Source organism: Magnolia sinica, chromosome 16, assembly GCF_029962835.1.
Source record: "Magnolia sinica isolate HGM2019 chromosome 16, MsV1, whole genome shotgun sequence".
Lineage (NCBI taxonomy): Eukaryota > Viridiplantae > Streptophyta > Magnoliopsida > Magnoliales > Magnoliaceae > Magnolia > Magnolia sinica.
Genome location: NC_080588.1, coordinates 63,297,712 through 63,321,560, shown reverse-complemented (window position 1 = coordinate 63,321,560; position 23,849 = coordinate 63,297,712). Strand labels below are relative to the sequence as shown.

Here is a 23,849-nt window from a genome sequence, read left to right as displayed (position 1 = left end):
ATCTGAATTAAAATATCATCCGTTATATCTCATAAATCAATAATTCCAAAAGTATGACATGATACTCAATAGTTTTATAACGTCGCGGATTTTTACTAACTTAGAGTTAGACGTCCTTAGGCAAAGAGTCTATCATAACATCTTATCGACTTCTCAAAACTCAAATCTTAAAGTCTCAAATCCCCTTTCAACCCTTTTTTTTCAAAATCTCACTTTTCACCAACTTATTCTTCAAATTTTTCTTAGTACTTTCATATTAGACACTAATCGTAAAGTTTAAATAATGAAGAACAATACTTAAACTAAAATTTATTATAAATAGTAAATATATGAATAAAATGAATTTTTGACCATTAACCTTATGAAATCTCACAAAATAAATAGGTTATTTGGATAGATAAGTTTCTCCTACTCCAAAATCATATATTGCAAGTCGAATAACTCATTCCGGTTTGTAAAATACACCCGTTTCAAATATCGGATGGTAAAACCACCACCAGACAGTACAGTGAGGTGCGGCGCCACTGCCCTGACCACGGCGCGCTGCCGGTGCACCGGATTTCGATGGACCCTCGCTGCGATTTTTTGCAGTTTTCGACCGACTTCAAAAAGTCATATCTCCTTCAATATAACTCCGATTTAAGTGATTTAAAAGCCAAATTGAAACTTGATAAGTCTAGTTTCATATAAAAATAAGTGAAAAATATAATAAAATTTTTAATATAGTTAAATATAGGTTGATGTGACAACTGTCTAAAAATTATTAGTTCAGACAGCTACTACTAGAATTTTTAGATTTTTTTTAGAAACGAAATTTAATAAAATTTGGTGGAGATAAAGTAGACTTGATGATGAACTACTAAAAAAATAATTAAAATAATATACTAACTGAAAGTACCAAAAAGGGACATATAACTGTCCTAGGACCTTATTCTATCATAATTAGGGCGAAATTTGGTTAAGTACTAAACTAAATAATTGCTGGATTTAACTTGAATCACTATCTATACAATCTACAAGACCCAAAATTATTAAAATCGCTAACTCAACATTACTTGAAAACTTAGGAGAAATTCCAAAACCCAGTTGCTCTCGGGGGCACATTGAAACTCCGTATCGGACCTGTATCGCGTGTTGAAAGTCTGATTACCGCGAAACTATAGGATTATGTCAGTCTTATTGAACTTGATAAACATCGTGGGAATCGAGACCAAACAGTATCGAGAACCGCATAACTTGAGCTCTGAGTAGAGTGTGTGAGAAACACGAATACTTTTAAAAAATGTATTGAAATTTAAGTGAATTGGGTCATTCACTTGCGGGCGAAATTGAAGACTTTAGACCATCAGATTCTCACCAAACATCACCCATGGGTCAGGGAAATTTTCCTATACCAATCTGTATACTTGTAGCCCTGATTGAGGAACGATGACTGTCGATCTGATACATGTCCTTCATGGCCGATCCGTTTGGCAGATCACACCAAAAACACAGTCCTGACATAGATCCATTGTCAGGAAACTTACCTTATAACATATGTAAGTTGTGGACCTCCCTATGGGCCCTCTTTGTCAAAAATAGTCACCCTTTGGATACAAACCAGGTATACCATGGCCCTGGGGCCATTTGCATTACAAGGCCCTTAAACCCACCTCTCTCTCTCTCTCTCCCATACGAATTCTACAAACCCTAGGAGAGAGAAGAGAGAAAAGGAGAGAAAAGAGTGAGGAGAAGAGAGTGAGATTGGGAGATTGTTGCTGGGATTCACTACCACTACTCCACGTACCGAATCGCCTCCCCACCATCGCTACATAAGCCGTTCCAACTTCGATTTGGGTAAGAAATCTTAACCCTAATATTATTTTAGGAATCAAAATAGAGGAATCGACGAAATAGCTAACTCATTTCATGATTTAGGTACCGTTGTTCTGTATACGGGAACGTAGGATTCGAACCGAGTTCGAAACGAGTTATCCGACGAAAGGTACGGACTATAAACGTTTAGGTTATGGTTTTCAAGGCTTTTAATGTTAGCTAATGATTTATCTCTAACTTGATTATTGTCATACGATCTTAGTTACGATGTATTCGATAATTTATACATGTATGTGAACTATGTAAATATATGATGTATTCCATGTGTTTGTTGAAATGTTCGAATGAATATGAAATCATGATTTGTGCTTGTCATGGCTATTAACCTAGAATACATGATTGTTGTATGCATGACAACTCCGTTGTGAAAGGATTTTCCATAATATATGCTATAATTAATTTAGTTCATATATGTAGTAATGTGTAGTTTAAGTGTTTGATAAAATGACTGAATGAGAAATTGTCCAATGAATTGTATTTATTAAGAGCGTTGAGATAGGATTCTCAACTACCTTATCTAGATGTATAATTTCCTTCATATAGTCTTCATTTCAACTACGTGATTTATGTATAAAATGCATATGTATAATAACATGTTCTATGCATTTGATAAAAATGTCTGAATGGGATATTGTTTGATGAATTGTATTTAATAAGGGTGTTGAGATAGAATTCTCAATTACCTTATCTATATATATAATTTTCTTCAGGAAATCTTAATTTTAACTATACAATTTATGGATGAATTGAATTGTTCGGTCGCATGTTCAATATGTTGATAAAATGCTCAAATGAGTATTGTACTTGGATTATTTGTTAAATGCCTATATGATTATCACATGTCTCCACATGCTGCATTTGAGTACGATTGAGACTATTATGTAGTCCAGGCAATCGGTAACAATTCCTGTTTGAGTGACCGAATTAGTCTCGCCACATTTGATGCGTTCGGTGAATCCAAGTCGTACGATGATTGTTGACAGTGGTTAAGCCACGTGGAGTGCTTATGCGTTCCATGTCGATTAATTTAGCGTATGCTCGTACCAGTCGAACTTGTCTAATAAACCGATTGGCCTATTATGTATTTACCATGTATGGACGCTACTTCTTGAATCTAAGGTACCACTTACCAATGCAAAAGCCCGTTTCAACTATGGTACCATGATCCGCTAAGACTCATGAGCCGGGTATGGTGGTATGGGACATCGTGGTCGAGCTGTCGACCTACGTTAGGGTAACGAGCCTCCTCGTAGTGACCAGTGAGCAACCCAAACTCATAAGCCAAATACGGTGGTATGAGACACTATATTCGAACTATCGGCCTACACCGGCGTAGCCTGGCTGCGGTCCCAGCGTGGGTTGGGGTGAGCCGTGTAATCTGGACCCCCTTCGAAAATAACGTTCTAGTTGGTATGGCGTTGGTGGAGTGATCTCGAATATAAACTCATGAACTCGCCTATCCACTGCTTTTAACTGAGAGTGATGACCCCACAACTTACCTATCGTATGCAATTAACTAGAATTGACGACCCTAGATGGATCATTTGTTTGGGTAAATGATATAAAGGGAGGTACCTTAGCTTCCCAAATCCATTGTATGAATAAGCCTACTAAATTACTTGGCTAACACGACCATGCACTGCATTACATGTGTTTTGGCGAGGAAGCGCACGTTTAGGGAGTTTGTCATGCCCGATCGTGAGATGAAGTCGCTGAGGGAGTGCAGGTAAGGGCATGCATCATTACAGCATACTATTCCAGCATTAATAAGAGTACGTAGGAAATGATTGTTGTATTGCTTTATCATTACAACTTGACTGAATTGATAACATGTTAACCTTTGCTTTATAGTTCCACTGAATTAGCTACTCATTCCCACCTGGGATGGTGTTTTAAAACACCAACCAGACTATGGTTTAGATGCCGGTACTGAAGTAGTCTATACTATGGAGCAGGACTACATAGATGAGGAGGAGGAGTTTTCCTACTTTCAGCTATCAGGCGGGTCGATGTAGACCTCGTGCTGATACGCAGGGAACATTAGGATTTTGGTTTAGTTGAACACTTTACATTTTTTCTTTTTGTATATTTTGAAACAATACTTGTATATATTCAACCTGGTTACATACTCATACTCTGGAGTTGGTAAAACACCCACATATTTAAATATATATGTTTCAGTCTTCCGCTTGCTTAATTTAATTATATTCAGAGTATGATATGTTGTTTTAGTATAATCTCACTCATGCTTAACCCATTAATATGAGTGAAATCTGAACATTATCATCCATATTGCATAAGTGATGCACCGGACCTTGGGAGTTGTGTAACATCCAGGATTTTCATTGTTTTGGATTCCCAAAAAAAATCCTTGAAATTTTTTTATTAATTAACTTATAATATCACTTAATGACCATTAGCATTCAATGTTAGTTTATACAGGGATGGTACCAGTAAAGAACCACACAAGTCCGATAAATTAACCGTAGGAAGCCAACGAATCCGCCCGATCACTTGAACATCAAGTATAGCCCCATGATTTACTCACATAGGACTTAAATTTAACCGACCCATCGCTAACTAATCAAGACAATCATGACTAAATTAAAGATCTAACCGGGGCTGAGTCAAATAAGGCGTGGATCTTAACTAATAAACTAAATCAACCCCGTTATCCTTTTAGCCTAAAACCAATGGTTTAGAGTAATCATGACCAAATCTCCACTTTCACTAGTTATAAATAGGTCACATTATGAATATAGTTAATCCAAACTCTAATCATTGCCCCCGAGAAATCTCACTATTAAATTTATTCCAGAAATGCCCTGATTCTCTGAACAAGCTCTAGACCACTCGTTGGTGGGTCACTAGTTCCAAAACTATAGAACGATGTTCGTCTTACTGGGCTTGATATCTATCGTGGGAGTCGGACCTGGGTGTTGTCCAGAACCGCTCAACTTGGGCTAAAGGACGAGTGTATGAAAAGTACAAATACCCTAAATGAATGAATTGAAACTTAAGTGAATTGGGTCATCCACGCTTATGCAAAGTTGAGGATTTCGGACCGTCGGTTTATGACCAAACTTTACTTGTGGAGTAAGGATATTTCCCTACTCATATCCGTATAGCCGCGGCCCCGATCGACCATCGGTGACCGTTGAACCAGCTTCTAATCATATCTGTTAATCGGCGCATCCAAATGGCGGGCCAATTGTGTCTATGTGTAGATCATTACTAGGGCCAACTATCCAACGATGGGTATCGACTCCTACACTCTATAATGGGCCTTAGAGGCTAGAAAAACCCTCTCATAGGGCTAGTATAGTAAAAACCCAATACTTAGGGCCATTTGCACCAAATCTGGCATTATAAAAGGGGCTCCTTTGGGACACCCCTCTCCCCATACGAATTTACCCTAGAGAAGGAAAGAGAGGAGATAAAAGGGAGAAAGAAGAAAGGAAGAAGAGAGAAAGGAAGAGTGAAGGAGGGAGAGAAAGTGGGTCATAGTTGAAGTGGGGCCCAAGAAAGTTCCATCTTGCAAATCTCTCCCTCTTCTTCAAGGAAATCCTCCACCACAACCGCAAGAACCGCTTCCGTTGATTGTATAGGGAAATCCCTCACCCCTTTTTCTTGAAACCCTTATGTAAGAGAGGATTTGCATGAGGTTCTAACATGCAAGAGTATTGTCTTAGGATTCCAGCCGAACCATACCGAGTTCGACGCTTCTACATTGTTTCCCAAGACCTCAACGATCTATAGGTGCGAACTATTATCCTTAGGTGGTCTAGCACTAACTATATTATGAGCCTAATGATTTTGATTGCTTGAATGATGTATTTGAAAATTTTAGAGAAACCTAGGAATTGTATGTCTTACTTGGAATTGCACGGAATGGTATGTTTTGTTTAGTTCTTACATGATGTTGTTCTTGCCTCTCACATGATTTGCTACAATGGTTGATTACATGTTCATGTCTTTTGTGATCTTCTCATAAGGTGTTGCTTTATAACATGTATAATTCCTTAATTCTTGTGTTATTTGGTTCTATGAAGTGTAGGAAGTGCTTAACTTCCTCACTAAGCCACACAACGCACTTGCACCCTTAGTTCACATCATGATTAGCTTTGCTTGGTAGAGACATTGAGATTTTATGTTGGAAGATGTGAACGTATGCTTCTACTTGTATTGGATGATAACCCTTATTGTGGCATGTTATGAAATTACCCTCAACCCTTGGGTTGGTCAGGAAAATGAGGAGAATAAAGGTGGTCCCGTTGGTAGGACTATCTTGAGGCTAAACTCATGGATTTGGGCAAGTGCGCGTGGGCGACAGTAGTTAGACTACATGGGTCACTCGTACCTGATGTCGTCTATCGCATGCTTGCTTAGACTCATGCGGTCTAGCCCATTTACTGTCCAACCTTATTTGTTAACACTGTTTGCTCACATATGTATGAAACCTATAACACCCTACAACCATTGTAGCCCATTGATAATCAAATTGAAACGGGTCCACTGCCTCGTGAGCCGGGCATGGTAGAATGGGACACTATGTCCGAGCTGTCGGCCTACGCTAGGGTGCCGCGCCTCCTCGTAGTGACCGCGAGCGATCCTTTTCTCTCGGCACTCCCCATGTGCTTGAAGTCGGGGATGGAGAACCCGACGAGATCAAGGACCGCGGGGTCTCGGCTCACATGTTAGGGGGTCTTGGCCTGGCAACTAGTTCAGAGCATTTGATACGTGAGGTGTATCAGATTCCTCAACCTAGTGGATGAATGGACTTAACTAAGAACCCAGTTAACATTACCATTGCATTGCATTAGATAGGTTGGCGACTCGGCAGTCGAGGTCGCTCTGAGGGAGTGTTGACATACGCGATCGTTAGATGGAGTCGCTCGAGGGAGTGTTGTGGCGAGAACATACATCATATCATCTATCATGCATACGCATTAATAAGATTAGTTAGATGTTTGTGAGTGATTGCATTTCATTAAGTTCATAATATAACTGATGCCTGTTACAACTTAAGACTAATAGCACCCACTGAGTTGATCACTCACTCCCACTCTGAGACGGTGTTTTAAAACACCAACCAGACATTTCAGTAGATGTAGGTGATGCAGGGTACGAGGAGCATAACAGTGCGAGACAGGATGTGGAGGACAAGTTGTCTTATTTCCAGTTGATGGGTGGCTCGCCCTAGTTTTCTGGGCGGACTTGGATTGCTAAGTAGGGGACTTGGTGAATCATTCTTTTGGATATATTTTGTTTGTACTCTTGTTGGGCAACACCTTGTGCGACCCATAGTTATAAATTTTCTTTTGGACTTGTAAACATTTAAACTTTCCCATTACAGTTGACTAGTTGTGAATTGTGATTCATGTTTCAAGTAATTCCAGGCTACGTATCTAAACCTTATTAAACGTACTTTAATAAGAAAATAGGTTATAAGTGATACCCGGGAACTCGGGAGTCAAGTGTATGTACGACCCCCATATTCAGGGCGTTACAAGTTGAGTTATGCTCGACCCTCGATTTTCGGAGTGTTACAAGTTTGTAAATCAATGTGGTAATGGTCAACCTAAATACTGAGTATGAATAATCAATTCATAAGTATGAGTTTGTCACTTAAAACTAAATTAATACAGAGAAAATAACTCGTCGCCTAATTTCATTCATGCCCGGTTCGTTCGAATGGTACTCTGGTGCGGAACCATCGGCCGAGTATTTGATGGGGGTCATTCAAACAATAATCCATCACCTTAATCAGTGCTCAATGGTCACTATAGAGAGACTCATCACCCCAGTATGGGATGACAACTGGGTCATGGTGTCTGACGTAGGGGAGGACGTGAGGTCGAGCACCACCTTCCTCAAGAGGATAACTATTCCGAATCCACAGAACTTCTCTGGACTCCTCACAGACACTTCTTGAATCCACGAGGAAAGAAAGCAGAAAATAGAAATAAATTCTAATAAATTCAAAATTGATTAATGAAATAATTGATCATCCACTAATGCATCTCCTTACACCATTAATAAAGAAAAAAATAAACTAAAATTCGTAATTACCAAAAATAGCAAAATTCTAACTCTAATAAAAATCCTAATTATAATAAAACTCTTCTAAGGCCTAATTTCTAAAAATAAAAATTGCAAATAAACTTTCTCTAGAAGAGTCCTAGTATAACTAAAAGTTATCTCTAAAAGGAAAGAAAATCTAAAACTCTAAAAATATTTAAAAAATTGGAATTACTAAAAATAGTAAAATTTTTCTAAAAATTCGTTTTTGGGCTGAAAGCGCGCGTTTTTTGACAAAACGGACAGATGCGACCTACTTAGTGGGTCGGTTCACCTCGGATGGCCCATTTCAGTAAAGATTGATAGGTTGTGCGCCCTGTAACGATACCCGGATTAAAAGTTATGATCAATTTACGGTCCATCTTCTTTTGGCCCAACCATGCTAGGAACGTATCTGTGACACATTCTACATCAGACCCCTCCACTTGAAAAAAACTCATCCTCGAGTTACGCAAGAGACTTGGTATATGAGTCTGAGATAACTTCTGATGCCGATGTTCATTAGCCTTTTTTTTGTACTTGGCATTAAGCTCTTGAGTTGACACAATACATGTACTCATGCTTTCCTTGACTTGACTAATATCGATCAGTTCCTTCACATCTGCCTTCAAGATCTCATATTTTTTTCTGATAATGTGAGCAATTAGGCGAACTTGCTCCTGCGACGGGATCAACGTGATTTTGCATATCTCGTATGAGAAGTAATTTATTAAGGAGTTCATCGAGCACAACCCCTTGAACTCCTGCGATACTGGTTCCAAATCCTCTAGGATATTCACAGGCTCTACATATTTTTTCTCTTCAACTAATGCATATATCTCTCCCGTTTCCTCAAATTGTTTAACAAAGACTTGTTCAGTCATGAGAGATTGTCCCTCCACTTTAGAAGTCTGAAGTTGGTTCACCGTTCCCATAGGGGTCACATGTTCGCCACTGATAAATCCTGTGGTCTGTTGCAACTCCGTTTTGACCCGGTCACCTCTCGCCGACAAATAATAGGATTTCTCTACATAACCCTTTAATGATTGGTTATCTTGCCAATAATTTTGATTTTATTGGAATAATACCTGATCGTAATTGGTAGGGAAGAATCGCATGCACAATAACTTCTTCATCTGCGACCACATACGGATTGGCGCCTTCATCCGTCTCATTCGCTCGAATTGAAGTTGTTCCCACCAAGTTGAAGCTCCTCCTTTCAACTTGTAGGCCACAAGCTTGGCCTTCTTTGCTTCAGGAATGTCCATATAGTTAAAGAATTACTCAACTTCAGAAAGCCAATCGAGGAAATCCTCAATGTGTAGTTGGCCATTGAAGCTAGGAATATCAACCCTCATCTTGAATTCTCGATTCGTTCGATCTACTCGATCGCCGCCATGTCTGGGGTGTTGGAAGATTATGTCATTGATTTCCTCTTCACTGGAGCCCCTTTCCTCAGGAATGACCCTTGGATGCACTGCCGGTACTATCCTGCGATAAGGGCGATTACGAGTTTCAGCAATTGGTGGTGGAGGATTACCACCAAGAACACAGAGTTGCCTTAGGTTTTCTGCCAAGAGATCCGCTATGCGGTCGATGGAAGCCTGCAGCCCTTGCATGGCTTGTTGATTCTCTCGTTGCGCTACTTCGAAAGCTGCCGCCGTTAAAGATAAATTTCCTGGAGCACTGCCCATGGGATTGTTACCCGACCCGTCGTTAGAAGCCATCAATCCAAGGAGAAACCTCGCTTTGATACCAAACTAACGTAAGGGAGGACGTGAGGTCGAGCACCATCTTCCTCAAGAGGATAACTATTCCGAATCCACGGAACTTCTCTGGACTCCTCACAGACACTTCTTGAATCCACGAGGAAAGAAAGCAGAAAATAGAAATAAATTCTAATAAATTCAAAATTGATTAATGAAATAATTGATCATCCTCTAATGCCTCTCCTTACACCATTAATAAAGAAAAAAATAAACTAAAATTCGTAATTACCAAAAATAGCAAAATTCTAACTCTAATAAAAATCCTAATTCTATTAAAACTCTTCTAAGGCCTAATTTGTAAAAATAAAAATTGCAAATAAACTTTCTCTAGAAGAGTCTTAGTATAACTAAAAGTTATTTTTAAAAGGAAAGAAAATCTAAAACTCTAAAAATATTTAAAAAATCGGAATTACTAAAAATAGTAAATTTTTTCTAAAAATTCGTTTTTGAGCTAAAAGCGCGCGTTTTCTGACGAAACGGACAGATGCGACCCACGTCGTGGGTCAATTCACCTCGGATGGCCCATTTTAGTAAAGATTGATAGGTTGTGCGCCCCGTAACGATACCCGAATCAAAAGTAATGGTCAATTTACGGTCCATCTTCTTTTGGCCCAACCATGCTAGGAATGTATCTGTGACACGTTCTACATTAGTGTCCTATACCACCATGTCTTGTTCATGAGTCTTTGTAGGATCATAACACACTAACAGTTATGAATGGACTCGTACAATGAGAACGGGGTATCCTAAATTTAATTTAGTCATTGTCATACATTGAAAACATATATGATCAATTCGTGGTTATTAGACTAATTTAATTGACATGTGAGAACCCTTGTTCAACCAACATTGGGTGTAAGCATCCTGCGTAATCCAGCTACTGTCCCTTATTCGACTCGGGTCGATCGAACAAGCGTAGGGTGGCTAACTTAATGCAGGTCACCCCTTAATTCGGGCAATTTCCTTTGTTTGATTGTTTTAATAGTCTCACATTGGACATGGAAGCAAATGGGTTCGCGGCGCAAGTGGATTACCTTATAATGTTTATATGAAGTCCACTTTATAACTAGGTGTGTCACCTTATTTTTGGTCTAGGACTTCGAAATCAGCCCCATCCGTGATTCAGGTGGACTATATGATTAGAAATAGTGTAAAGGACAATGCTCACAATACTTCAAACTGTTTACCTTAGTATGGGTCGATTGAATAAATGGGCGTAATTTTTTATCCAAGCCCAAAATTTGGTGTGGCATCTTATGGTTATAGTTAATTTTATATAATCATCATAGTGGGCTTGTAAATTAAACGAGGAGATGTACATCTCCCATCTGTTTCCTTTAGCGTGGCCCACCTGCATTGTACATCAACCTTTGTTTTAGCTTTGGGCGAAAAATGAGATTTCATATTTAATGGCCAGAGCAAGTCTCACATATACATCAGTGGGCTCATAGCAAATCTCACATACACATAATAATGGGCTACATCAGCATCCTAAAATTTTTTGTTCCAAAACCTCTCATTTTCTTAAACAATTGGGAGAGGGCCACACACCCTTTATTTTTGGCCAGACTATTAGATGTGACCTCCTACGTTAGGCCTAGGGCCATGAAAGGCTCACTCATTATTTTGGTGGGCCAGACGAAAGGAAACAAAGTGGTGAGACGGTAAATAAAGAGCAACCTTGATGAAGTGACAAACTCGCACCATAAAGAGCACCTGTACAAGGTATCTCAAGCAAGCATTGGAATTAGATCTGGGCATTAAATCAACTCAGATCGAGTTAGGGCTAACCTGACTTGATCTGGTTTTGAAATATGCCTACCCTAAACTCAACCTGACTTGGTACCGAGTCCAACATGCCTAACCCGATCCTAGTTCAGGTCTCACCTGGACTAATCTATAGACCAAGTCCGACCTGGTCACAAGTACCAAGTTCGGTCGAGGCGGCACTGAGTCATGTCGGGTGCAACGGGTATTCACGGGCTGAAATCACAACTCAAAACCTAGATTCACTTGTCAAAATTATCACAACTCAAAACCTAGATTCACTTGTCAAAATTATAACCTCTCCACCGGCTACATGGCATCTTAGATCTAAAAGGTTAGACTGAGTTTTTTATTTTTATTTTTTATTTTATTTTTTAATACACACACACACAAGTCGAGTTAGTACCAAGTTAGATTGAGTCGAGCTGAGTTACTGGGTGACTCGAACTCGACTCGGTTTGAGTTCCAACTAGGTGAAGTCAACTTGACTCAGATTGACTCACCCACTCACTTTAGATCAAGTCTATCGAGCCGAGTTTGCCGAGTCGAGTCGTCCTGTGCCCAACTCTAATTGGAATTCAGCGTAGAACTTTGCTGAGATCAAGATTAATAGTGTGAATACCATGAAGGAAGATCTTGCTCATCAAATCCGTTCATGGTGGCCCAGCAAGATCAACGACTTCAAAGCATCACTCACATTTTCCTTTACACTTGTATAGTTTCATGGGTGATTGTTAAGAGATCACGCAATGGGGTACCTCCTTTGCCGCCGGGCCCATGAGGCCTGCCGTTGATCGGCAGCCTCCCATTCGTGGAACCCAATCTACACCACTACTTCGCCAAATTAGCCCGGATCTATGGCGTGATCACGAAGATACAACTAGGTAGCAAGCTCTATATAGTATTGAGCTCGCCTAAAGTAGCTAAGGAGGTCCTCAAGGATCACGACGCCATCCTCGCCAACCGCGACATCTCCACTGCAGCCATAGCCCTCACGTACGGTGGGATGGACATTGCGTTCGGTCCCTACAACTCAGATTGGAGGATGATGCGCAAGGTTGCTCATGAGAGATGATGAGACCCACAGTGCTGGACGCGTGCTATGGCTGGCGTGGACGCGAGGTGGACCAGATGGTGTGCTACGTGCACACGCAAGTGGGTGCACCGGTTAACTTAAAAGATGTAGCCTCGGGTAATTTTTTACTATAGACACGACCTTCCATCCACCTTCCCTTTTTCGACCCGAACAAAACCTACTTACCAATCTAGACCTCTATTCGTGCGGACAACCCAATAAAGATGAAAAACCCTTTTTCAACTGCTTTTACTTGAAAACCAGGGATATTTTTGTCCAAAATTCTCTTTCCATACCTGAAAACTTTCTTTCCGTAGCTGAAAAATCTACTTTCGTAACATAAGTATTTGGCTGTTCAGAAAAAAAAAAAAAAAGGCATAAAAAGTAAGCGTCTACTGTGCTAATTTTTTTCATCGATATTAGCGATCAATGTGATCACGAGCATGATATGGGGACGATAGACGCAGTGTGGGCCACGAGTTTCGACGTGTGGCCTGTGAGGCCATAGATTTATTGGGTAAGCTTAACGTCTCAGATCATATTCCTATCATATCATGGTTTGATGTACAAGGCATGTTGGGCCACATAAAGAGGTTTTCATCATGGTTAGACTGGATCTTTGATTCGGTCATAGATCAACGACTGAAAATGGACAGAGGGGAAGGAGAGGGAAAGGGCAAAAGAAAAGATTTTTTGCAGTTGGTTTTGTAGCTTAAGAAGGAAGGGAGCACGAAAACGCCCGTGACTCTCAACCATGTCAAGGCTATATTTGTGCTCGACTAAAGGGAGATTGGGCAGCATGGTATAAATCAGATGTGTTTTACCGCATTGCCCGACCGGTCAAGTGGGCTGCTCGACCGGTCGAGGGCGGTGCTCGATCGGTCGAGGCCTGGCTCGACTCAAAGTCCAGCGACCAATTGCGTTAGTTCTTCTGCGCTGGTCGACCAGTTGAGGAGTCCGTCTCTGCTCGACCAATCGAGGTTATATAGATTCATGTCCGGATTTTGTGTGGACTACGTAAATTTAAGGCGGTTTTCTTAGAGGTGCGAAAGGGAGTTGCCTAAACTATAAATAAAAGTCCTCAGGGCTTTTATAGGGAATGCAAGAGAGTTTCCTAAGGCTTTGCAAGGATTTTCTAATGGGTTTAAGGCTATCAAAGGTGTGAGAGAGAGGAAGATTGTGGAAGGGAGGGTTATGCTAATGGAGGTGATTTACTGTGCAATCAACATCTCAGCGCTTGTATGTCCTTGTGATCGGTGAGATATCTCTGTTTTTCTTTATTCTCTTATGTTTATCCACTCCTGCATGAGTGAAGAAGGTTTGATTCAAGAGGTGTATGCTTGTGATCGGTTGTAACGTTCTACTTCATAGTATATTGTTGATCTGGATGAGGTCCCGTGGTTTTTGTCTTATTGAGGGTTTTTCGCATAAAAATCTCTCGTATCGTGTGGTTTGTGCTTTGATTTATTTCATTGCTTTATTATCCCATAATTCTAGTGTTTTTGGAAGGCTAGATCCTAAGGTTTTGTATAACGGCCCCCAACAATTTTTTCACACCTTACTATATATGCATTCCAAAGCTTATTAGCTGTCCATTGTGACCCATCAGATGAGAAGAATGTCATAAATTTTGGACCAGGGCACCCATATAGTTGCACAAACCTGATGGACGGTTTGGATGTTCTAAACATAGGCCACAGTACATAATCAGACGTCTGGTTGAAGTGTGGGGTGCAGTTGGAATCTCTCTGTCTCTGCCGTTAACAATGGGCCAGGCTTGGATCGAGTTTGGGCCGGGCTTGGATCGAGTTTGGGCCTGGCCGAAATCTGTCCATGCAAATCCGGTTGCCGCGATGATTATGCATGGCTCAGGCTTGAGTCCACACACCTACTTTTGTGCAACATCTCAGCTGTTCATTACGTGTGCCCCATCGTGCATGATATATGACAAAAATGCCCTTGTAGTCCTACATCGGCTAGGCATCAAAGCTTCAGCCCAGCCTGATTACCAAACTAAACGGCTTCCATTTTCTTCACGGGCCGGACCCTTGGGCCTAGTATTCCACTTGAAATGAAATATTTGTCATGTTTCTCTCCTCTTTAATATCTTTTCATGGTTTCAGAGCAAATTAGATCTTTTTTATTTTCATGGTATCAGAGCAAATTAGATCTTATAGATCCTGTTTGGAACAAGAAAATAAGAAATTGATGAACTTGTCGAATTCATGAATTTAATTTGATTTGACAAATTTCAAAGTCTATTGTTTAGGAATCAAACTATAGATTCATAAATTTTGTGGAGCAATTTTTATAGTGCAAGAGCATTTATTACAATGGATTTCTTTCTTTTTTTAAAGAAAAAAGAAGAAAAAAATCTTCACAATACTTATTATAAGGTTTTTTCAAGTTTTTAGTTTTTTTTAGAGATTTTATTTGCCCAAAATCCATAAATTTGTGGAGGTGTAGATTTGGAAAATCCACCTTAAAATAAAAAATAAAAAATTGGAGAGATTAGAAATCCATGAATTTCACAAATCCCTGAGACGCAAATGCCTCATCCCAAACAGCCTAGTGTTTCAATATTATTTATTCCATAATGTGTATTATAAGCATTGCTGGTTTTACTTTCATTTGATTTAGCTACGAGCTTGGCCACACTTCTTTTACCTTTTCTCCTTCCCTTCCCTTCTTCTTCTTCTCTTTCCCTTCAATTGCCATGTCCTGTAGATAAGCTCACAGGCAAGTGAAAAGTATCCTTAACACCAGCAGTTTTCAAAAAATATGAGAAAAGGTTCCTGTAACCAATTTGCAGAAGGCTTGGATGAAATGACATGGGGTCCATTGATTTTGTGTCCAATCAAGGGGCAAGTAATTTTTATTCACGGCCAATGTGAGTAAGACTAGCATTCATCAAAATTTCATTAGAAGTTCCAGGAAATTTTCGTTATAGGAATATAGCATAAATTTTGATATTGCCATGTACTTGTTTGGTGAGAAGTTTTAATTGAGAAATGCTAGGGGCCTGTTTGGTTGCCATTTAAATGCGTTCCATCTCATTTTTGTTAATATTAATTACCATTAGATATCCTAGTTTAGGGAGCATTTGGTTGCACCAAATTTCCTTATATTTGGTACAACCAAACACACTCCTGTTGATTGTTGCTTTATTTCCTTTAAAAAAATGACTTCTAATGCATAATTACGAATAAAAAAATGAGATGGAACTCAATTTTAAGTGGCAATCAGACAGGGCCTAGTGTGATTACATGTGAGATATCTAAAGAAGCACGTCCCAGCACGGCAGGTGTGTCAGGGATCGACTCCCGCTAACAAGGGTATTTTACAGGTTAAGGCAGGTGTGTTAGAGATCGACTCCCGCTAACAAGGGTATTTTACAGGTTACCCTTTTTTTCCCCTTAAGTTCTAGCATTCACTTCTTCACATGATGGTTTTAAATAAACCCAGATCTACGTCTAAAGTGAATTACAAATAGAATTGTATTAGAGTCAAGCTAGCTTGAAAAGCTCACTCGGCTTGGCTCAATCTAGCTCGGCTTGAACGACAACTCGAGGCAAGCCAAGCTTCATATGACCCAGTTCGTTTTGAAAACGAACCAAGGTCAAGCATAATGGAGCTTGACTCAGTTGGGATTGAAGCTTGAGCTTGGCTCGACTTGAATATATATATATATATATATATATATATATATATATATATATATATATATATATATATATATATATATATATATATATATATATAATCATATTTTTAAAAAATAAAACTAATAAAACTTGAATCTTAAAAAATTTTGTCTACTCCGTTCATCCATTTTTACCAATTTTTTTTTTTGTTCCTACCCAAAAGAAGAAGAAGAAGCTCATATCTCTCTCTCTCTCTCTCTCTCTCTCTCTCTCTCTCTCCCCGACCACATCAAGGTACCTCTATCAAATATATATATATATATATATATATATATATATATATATATATATATATATATATATATATATATATATATATATATATAATATTCATTGGGGATTGAGTCGGGTGCGGGTTAGGTCAGTTGGGTCAGGTGGCTGGATTGGGTTGGGTCGGGTTTGGTGCTAGGTCAAGCTGGGTTAGGGTTAGGGTTGGGTTGGGTTGGGTTGGGTTGGGTGTTGGCTCGACTCAAGGTAAGCTTGCCTCGAGCTCACCTCAAAAGGTTTGGCAAACAAACCAAGCTCCAATGGTAAGCTTGAAGGCGAGCTCCTGGAGAGCACGAACAAGTCAAGCCAAGCTTGGCCCACCTCAACTCGACTCGACTCGACTCGGCTCGATGTACATCCCTAATTGGGAAGCTTTCACCATGAGATGTTTCTAATGTGTGAGTGATCCAGGAGACTATTTACAGCTTCAAAATCATCTAAACCCAGCATGGTCATACAAACAACACAAGCAAAACATAAAGGCCATGTTTGGATGCATAGGCAAAAATGCTACAGTTATCAAGAGGAAATGGCATATATATATATCAGTGGTTCTCAATTAGTAGCCCTCAAAATCTAGTCAAAGTTTTTTTTTTTTTTTTTTTTTTTTTTTTTTTTTTTTAATATATAAATTGTAGTTGAGTTCTTTCATGTTGAACTTGACTTAATGTAATAGCAATTTGGAGCCCAGACCCTCGATACGAATGCTATTGAAGGAATTGGAAATTTCCTCATTTCCACTTCTTTTAAATTAATTGTTGAAATCAATTTGATAATGCATCCAAACATGGCCAAAACATATCATCAGGATTGAAGAGAATCAGGCTCCAGAAGAATGAAATTATGGAGTGATGGAAAAAAGTCCCATTCATAAATGTTTTTAGCCAATCCTAAAGAGTCCCATTCATAAATGCTTTTAGGCCAATACAAAATAAAATGTTTCTTTCCAATACACAAGAAAAGAAAAGAAAAGAAAAGATTTATATCAGCAAATTCAACACCATGAAGTTTTTACACTCAAAACGATGAACCCAAATTTCATCAGGACAATTGAAACTCAACTGACAAAATCCCAAATCAAGAACTCCATTTCCAATCTCAACTCGAACTTTGAAAGGCATCTTTTTGTAATCACACACATAGCAGTTTTTTTTTTTTTTTTTCCCCTTTTTTTTAACACCCATTTCTTTAAACTTCAGAACAATCTCCTATGTTCTCTTAGACTATCTATACATGGGTCTCAATCTGTCAAGTCATTTCTTCTGATAAAAGTCGAAGAACGAAGGGTTAGGAGATGTGGACTATACAATCCACAAGTTCTCATTTCTTTTTGGAGCGAGTCATGAAATCTTTCGCTATGAACTGTTATCAACTAACGAGCCCTCTATTGGAAATCGATATCAGGCTAGATGGGTAAGCACACTTGACATTGATCGATTTAACATTGATCGACCTGCAATGCACATCTGTTAGACAGGATGGATGTTTTGTCCCCAAAACAATTCAAAGCTCCGCCTTCATGCGACCTGCAACATGAAAAAATCTTTCAAGAATCCAATATAATTTACAAAATAGGATGAAGGAATATCCACAATTGACTTCTGCCATTTACCATGCAGTTCATGACTGTCAGGAGGAATGTTGAAGCCGAAGCCCATCTGAACAATGCCTTGAAGCTCACCATCCCATACATTTGGTATCTGTATTTAGATGCCAAAAACTTAGGAGAAGACATGTATGGATGTTTCTGATAAAGAAAAGGTGGGGATTATAATGGATACGAAGGGAGTTGCTAAGCTGACACGTGCCGACCTGGGACTTATGTGGGACATTCGTGCCATGCATCAGGTGAGCCCCATCAATGACATGGATCAAAAGATCAGGCTGGTTCATTCATCAGGAAGGGCACATGTGCAGTTGAATTTTGACCACTGCCATTGTTTTAAAACTGCTTATTGTTTTTATACATGTGCAGCCTGACCACCTCATTTTGTTCATGACATCTACCCAGTGGGCCCAGTCATGCATGGTTCTTATATCACGTACATATGCAAGGTGGATATGCACGGATGCACGTTTTAAGAGGCAGCTTAGCAAAGATAATATTGTTCACATTACTTGAGCCATGGCAGAAAACTGGGAGTTGGTCGCTTTCAGCATGTTTCTTGAATTCTCGATACTGCAGATTCCCATTTCTGATTGTATGGCCCCTTGGATTGGTGCATTCAAATCAGGGTGGGAGGTATTCATTCCATGGCAAAATCCAAGAACAGCAGATCCACCACCTTGCGAATAGAGAATCTAAAAAGCTCATAACAACTCTTGTCATTGGACTGACTATAAGAATCAAAAGGAATCAAAACGGATTTAGCTCAGCTGTTCTATCATCACATGGGTCTTACTTCTTTTGAGAGAATCCTTTCTATGTTGAAGTTCAATTCCGGGTTGACTGCGGCAAGCTTCATTGACAGAAACTACGCAAAGTAAACAGAAAGAGGTTTGCTTTTATCTTAGTCATGGGGCAAAAACCATCTACTTGAAAAGAAGAATTTCTCATTGTAATTTCTCTCTAGTCATTCAATTAATGGAAATACAGAAGATTCAGATCCAGTTACATGAGTTCAGCTATGTTTGGTTTTGTCACTAACTGGATTCAGGAAGGTAGGAGCAGAATTATATCCTTCGGTCAGTAGTTTGTGTGAGTGGGACCCATGCTTTGGTGACCCAGATTGTTGTTATCTGACAGTAAAAGATGATAAAGAAAAAAATACAACAACAATCCACATACAACTGAAAAATGGCTAAATATTGGATGGTTAACGATCTAACAGCTGGGTGTTTCTTGGGACATGGTCCATTCATAGTGGCACCTATCAGATCAATAGTCTGGATCACTAAACCGGGCCCCATTTGTACAAACTGAAAACCCTAGGATACTACTGCTCACAAAAAAAAGGGGGTGTTTTTTGGGACATGATCCGTTCGCAGTAGTACCTAACAATCTGGGTGTTTCTTGGAACATGGTCCATTCATAGTGACACGTATGATGTCTCAGATCAATAGTCTGGATCACTGAACCATGGGCCACATTTGTACAAGGTACTATGCATTCTCCTTGGGATGGAAATAATACAATTCCTCAATCAAAAATACCTTGCTTATCTACTCAGCTTTGTAGAAGTAAGCCACTAATATGGTGCAATTTGGCTCTCATATTGAGTGACGAACCAGATGACATCTAAAGTTTGAGACTCATAGCTACCGATGGACTTGCAAAACTAGCATAAAAAGATCTGATTCTTGATTAGTTATTAGATGAGCATACCTCAACCTGCCGTTGCAGTGATTGGACGTAGTTAATAATCTCATCAAGCATCACTGCCTTGCCAGTAATCTACAGTAGTAAAGAACAGCATGTTAATCAGGATTCATGAGCGATAGAAAGACTTGTAAGTATAGTATCACTGGATTACCTTATTGCATCCCGGAACAAGGTCTTGAAGAAATTTCATTCGCTCACTAATCTTTTCTCTTCTCACCTGTCATGCAAAGAAAATTTCAGGCTTGAAATTGTTGCCAAACATGAACTCCTATAAAATCAACCCCACGTGTTGAAACTTACTCTTTCTGCAAGGCTGTGGCTATTGGTTGCCTGGCCTCGCCTGGCCCTCACATGAATATAATCTTCGTTTGGAGAATCCCCGTTCTTGGAATGGTCCCTGGCTTGTTTTGAGGTCAGCTTCCGTGTGCTTGCGCTTGGATTCTGTTCACTCTTCTGTTTCTTTTCGTCTCTCTCTTTCGAACTTTCAGTTGCAGCATGTGGAACATCTTTCTAGAGCCACCATATTATAGGGAGCAAAATAAAATTATCAATTCGTTACTGTACTGGAAAACATCAGGATCTTGAACGGAAATCTTAAAAATGGGCAAGAATGTGGTCTGTGTTCATTGCTGGGGCTGCAACCTGGGTTTGGGTCAAGCCGAACCCATCTGACCCAACCCGAGTTTGGGTTGGGATGGGTTGGGTTGGGTTGGGCCATGTTGTCAAGGACCATGGATTGGGTTAGGGTTGGAAAACTCCAACCCGGTATAAAATCAGGCTGGGTTCAGGTTGAGCAAAATCAGCTCGGGTTAGGTAAGGTTGGGAATTGCCACATCTATTTGGGTCAGGTTGGGTTAGATTGAATTAGGATTGAGTACAAAGGAATTCGGGTTGGGGCAGGCTGCAGTTGGTTCGTGCTCGTCTTCATCCTCAACCTGACCCAACCCACCTTAGTTGCACCCCTATTCATGGCATACAACATACATGTGCATATATGTATGTTGATCCAAACCATCCAAATTGTAGGCCATTATTACAGATTATTGCCTCAACCATGCTGATTGAACAACCTGAACTAGCCAATAGCGGCCATCAAATGGAGAAATAAAAAATAGCTTTTCGGGGGGTCCAAATTCAATGGGCAAATCCAGATGGTTAAGATCACCAGACTGGTCAGAATTTCGGGCTATTCTCCATCCACAGAGGGGCCCAAGATTCAAACAGTTAGGATTGCCCTTCACGTATGCCATATATATAGTGATTTGGTATTAGAAATTGGTTTTGAGTGCAGACCCTAGGCTAGCCCCATACACATATATCTGAAGGCACCAATAAATCTTAATGCATTGAGAGCTGAGACTAATCAAACATAACTGATTTTACCTGAATGCTGTCGAGTTGAGAAGGGGAGTCGATTGTGTGACTCTCAGGCATCCTTTTTCTCTTATTCCCAGTAGGCGACGACCCCACATTCCTGTCATCTGAAATTGGGCGGTGCTCTAGGTTGGGCATGCCATGATCAGAACCCTCCCATCTTTGAGTTAGCTTCCCGAAACCAGCACCAGATGGATACTCAACAAGGTGAGAGGGGCTTCCAAGCATACCAACATCATAAGGAGCCAGATCTGTCTGATGATGAGAACCCATTGACCCTTTACAACCAATATCCTCCACCATCGAAACAATCGGATCCCAGCTGGTAACAAAGAACGAATCCGAGTTCATCGTCATTTCACCAACTTTTTCAAACTGCGGAGACACCCCGAAAGATTGACAATCCAGATTTCTCTGTTCCAACCCAAATTCACCATTATTGCCTGCACCCATTTCCCAAAACCAAACAACCCCTCAAAACAAGCTATAGAAACCGCCCACTTCAAAACTCTTCCGAATTCTACTGCCCAGCTCTCGAACGGTCGATCACAAGCCACCCCAAAACAGAAGAAGATCTCTAACTAAAGTGACACAAAGTTTGACTAACAAAAGCTGGTAATTTCTTGCAAGACTCAACAAGGAACAAACAGCAATGGCAGCTTTATACTTAGAGGGGAAAGCAAAAGCAAAATCCTCATCAGAAGCAGCATCCAACACACACACACATACACAAAGAAAAGGGAAATCCCTTGTACCAGGCATATAATCTACCATCCATCCACCAACTGGTTACTTTAAAACCACCCTAAGATCAAACCTACTATAATATCAAATGCCCCACAGACAAGAAAGTGAAACTTTCAGAGCATAAAGGAGACAAAGAAGAAAAGAATGGCATTAGTTAACAGCTCACCAAACTAGCAGAATGGAAAGTAGATTCTTTCTCTTTTTTCCTCAATAACTTCAAAAAACACAATACCATGAATTTCATTACTACAGCTTCTTTTCCATTTCCATGCGCAAAACTAGAATGACCCTTTCAGCATTAGAGCTTTGGAAGCTCCAAATCAACACACCAAACCAAACACCCTTTGGAATTTCTTGTAATGGGTATCTAGAAAAAACCCCCAAAAAACATCAATTTCTGCTGAAATTATTTAGAAATGGAAATTTGCAGGACTGGTTTATGGTTACAGCAGACACAATAATAGTACTTTTTTGCCAAATGGGGTGTCTGAATTCTGGTCATAAAAATCTATTAATTAAAAAAAACGAAAAAACAAAACAAAACTCACCAAATGGGTATTCGATCTCAAAATACACAATACCATTTTTGAATTTCTTTCCCATAATAAATCTTTAAAGAAAAGTTCCAAATTCCACAATAATCTCCCGACATAAGAATTTTATATCATCAAATCAAAACCCAACAGCCAAAAAAGGGAAGTAGGAGACACCCTTTGAAAATTTCTCAAATTGGGTAACCTACAAACACCCTAAAAGCATCAAATTCTGATGAAATTCAAAACAACTTGAAATGGGTGGGAGTGATTTATGATTCTAACAGACACCCAAGAAAAAAAAAAGCCACTAACAGGCACCCTTAGAAAATTTCCAACAATGGGCAGCTCCAGAAACACTAAAAGCATCAAATTCTATTGAAATTCAACAGAAATGGTAATGGGTAGGACTGATTTATGAAAAAAAGCAAAACTTCTCCCAAATCGGTGTTGACAGAAACGAAAACAGCATCAACTTCTGGTTACCAATGTCCACAAAAATCCAAAATCCAACAAAAAAAAAAAACCAACTGGATCTGTGCAGAGACAGTAAATGGCATCAAACTCCAACAGAAAATGAGGAAAATGTCGATAAATTGAGAGCTTGAAGAGAGCTGTTTTTACCAGCAAAAGGGGATGAAAAAAATACTTATTTTGAATGACAACTACTGCCAACTGCTCTCTGTAAAATTGTTCAAAATTCAATCTAGTTTTTAAAATTTTTTTTTTTTTTTTCAAAACGTGTTCTTTATGGTCACAAGACTCGCCCAATCTGCTCCCCTCTTCTCCCTAAGAAACTGATGATCTAGACCGTTCATCTACAATATCTCACTGTCGATGGCCATATGAATGATAAACCTCAGTAACATTGATTTTTCTGTCGATTCAAAGCTGTTTAGGAACAACGGTCAGGAAAAATGTTTCTAACCGCCTTTTTATGGAAGGTGGTAATCTCTGATTAGTTGTATTTCATAAATATTGGTATGTATGATGGGTCCTTCTACATGAACGGTTTGGATCATGAAATAGAGGGATCAAAAGTCGAACCTTGCTCGCTTGGTAGATGAGATGCATTGCTATCTCTAGGCAGCACACGTGGCAGGCTGACTCATTATTCAGTAATCGGCGCCCTCCACCTTTTTTATCTTACAATGGATGGAAAATTCATACAAAACAAGCATAAATCGGGTAATCCTGACCCTCTGATCAGTGACCTTCAATCTGACCGTAGAAAAACAATTTAAGTGTCTACATTCAGTGTTGAAAAGCAAAGGAAATTGATGTCGTATAAAGGCATTATACACCATACACAGTAGTACAGTAGATGAACGGTCTTGATTGATACATATCCAGGCC

General features: G+C 39.6%; 1 protein-coding gene across 4 annotated transcripts; it reads right to left on the bottom strand.

Annotated features, from left to right (window-relative positions):
* Positions 1–17,475: 17,475 nt before the first annotated feature.
* On the bottom strand, positions 17,476–23,194 carry LOC131229113 (transcription factor bHLH74-like). 4 transcript variants are annotated; one of them, XR_009163180.1, is made up of 9 exons: positions 21,223–23,109; positions 20,140–20,349; positions 19,991–20,056; positions 19,843–19,911; positions 18,920–18,991; positions 18,636–18,818; positions 18,130–18,217; positions 17,941–18,043; positions 17,476–17,899 (listed from the first exon to the last, which is right to left on the bottom strand). XR_009163180.1 is itself a non-coding variant. In XM_058224989.1 (9 exons), the coding sequence occupies exons 2-9, from the start codon at positions 21,568–21,570 to the stop codon at positions 18,021–18,023; spliced, it is 1,059 nt and encodes a 352-aa protein (XP_058080972.1). In that variant the 5' UTR covers positions 21,571–21,656; positions 23,118–23,194; the 3' UTR covers positions 17,476–18,020. The 4 variants fall into 4 exon arrangements, 3 of the variants coding, with proteins under 3 accessions (XP_058080972.1, XP_058080971.1, XP_058080970.1); XM_058224989.1 differs by adding an exon at positions 23,118–23,194 and having other exon boundaries at positions 17,476–18,043; positions 21,223–21,656; XM_058224988.1 differs by having other exon boundaries at positions 17,476–18,043; positions 21,223–21,656; positions 22,127–23,109.
* Between the last annotated feature and the right edge of the window lie 655 nt (positions 23,195–23,849).

What these genes read in the sequence shown, in the direction of transcription:
- LOC131229113 (XM_058224987.1), bottom strand. Translation starts at nt 21,666, where the DNA reads ATGGGTGCAGGCAATAATGGTGAATTTGGGTTGGAACAGAGAAATCTG. An exon ending in TTGTTCCGGGATGCAATAAG is followed by an intron (nt 19,912 to 19,990) that starts GTAATCCAGTGA and finishes TTACTACTGTAG; the next exon opens with ATTACTGGCAAGGCAGTGAT. An exon ending in AGTTTTCTGCCATGGCTCAA is followed by an intron (nt 18,218 to 18,635) that starts GTAATGTGAACA and finishes ATCTAAATACAG; the next exon opens with ATACCAAATGTATGGGATGG.